The sequence below is a fragment of the Eurypyga helias genome, unplaced genomic scaffold, assembly GCF_000690775.1.
Source record: "Eurypyga helias isolate BGI_N326 unplaced genomic scaffold, ASM69077v1 scaffold31859, whole genome shotgun sequence".
In the NCBI taxonomy this organism is placed as follows: Eukaryota; Metazoa; Chordata; class Aves; order Eurypygiformes; family Eurypygidae; genus Eurypyga; species Eurypyga helias.
The window spans coordinates 6,122-7,086 of record NW_010270603.1 but is presented as its reverse complement, the minus strand read 5'-3'; the positions used below and the strand labels follow the sequence as shown (position 1 = coordinate 7,086).

At 61.7% G+C, this 965-nt stretch overlaps 1 protein-coding gene across 1 annotated transcript in view; it reads right to left on the bottom strand.

Annotated features, from left to right (window-relative positions):
• LOC104514760 (receptor-type tyrosine-protein phosphatase U-like) overlaps nt 1-696 on the bottom strand; it is a gene marked incomplete at both ends in the record, with an annotated part of 10,264 nt that extends 9,568 nt beyond the window's left edge. The window contains one exon of the mRNA XM_010158523.1: nt 568-696. Within this exon, the coding sequence (XP_010156825.1) occupies nt 568-696 (129 nt within the window). The remainder of the gene's footprint in view (nt 1-567) is intronic.
• Between the last annotated feature and the right edge of the window lie 269 nt (nt 697-965).

Here is a 965-nt window from a genome sequence, read left to right as displayed (position 1 = left end):
GAGTGTGGGAGGGGACCCCCCCCACACAGCCCACAGCCAGCCCAAGCACCAGTGGCTGGGGGTGCCTGGGCTGCGGGCAGCAAACGCAGCAATGACAGTGCTCACATGCAGAGGGAGTGGAGATGGAAGTCTTGGGTTTCTGCCCCAAAAATACACATCTGGACCACTTTCAGGCTCCCCAGCCCCTGTCCCAGGGTGGGCTGGCTGGGGGTTGCACCCTGCCAAGGCAGTGACACCGGGCACAGAGGTACCCAGAGCTATCTGATGTCCCTGTCCCTGCTGTGCTGTCCCTCCTCCAGCAGCAGCAGGGTCCCCCGTCCCCAGGCAATGCCTTTCCCAGGGCCACACAGCATCCCGCCCTACTGCGCTGAGGACCACCACAGCTCATGACACCTTGCAGCAGGCACAGCAGCACCCTGCCCACATGACCAAGGACAAGTCAAGCCTAAAACACTGCAGGAATCAAACCCGGAGAAACCACACAGCCCAGCTCTGGGGTACAGGATCCCTGAGGTCCCTGGGAACACGGGGGGAACAAGCGTGGCCCCACTGGGGTCCAGGACTCACCGTGAGGCAGGTCGGCCGTCAGGTGCGGCATCATATAGCTGCGGATGAGCTCCCACCCAAAGTCATCGTCCTCGCCCTGGCTGTACTCGCACTGGTTCGGGTCACCGTCCTCCTCAAAGGTGCAGCCGGCTGCCGAGAGAGAGATAGAGACCCATCAGCACCCACTGAGACCCTGCAGAGTGGCTGGTCCCTCCCCAAAAGCCCTGCCAGGACAGTGTGTTGTCCCCCGAAATGTGTGTGGGGACCCCAAGCATCCCCTCACATGCACCCACGAGCAGGGATACAGCTGCTAATCCCCCATTCAGTTCCCCCACCAATGAAGTGAGCTAGCAGGTCTCAGCTTTGCCTCCTGGGGGCCAGTCACCAAATGGGGACTTTCTCCCAAGAAACAGGCACTC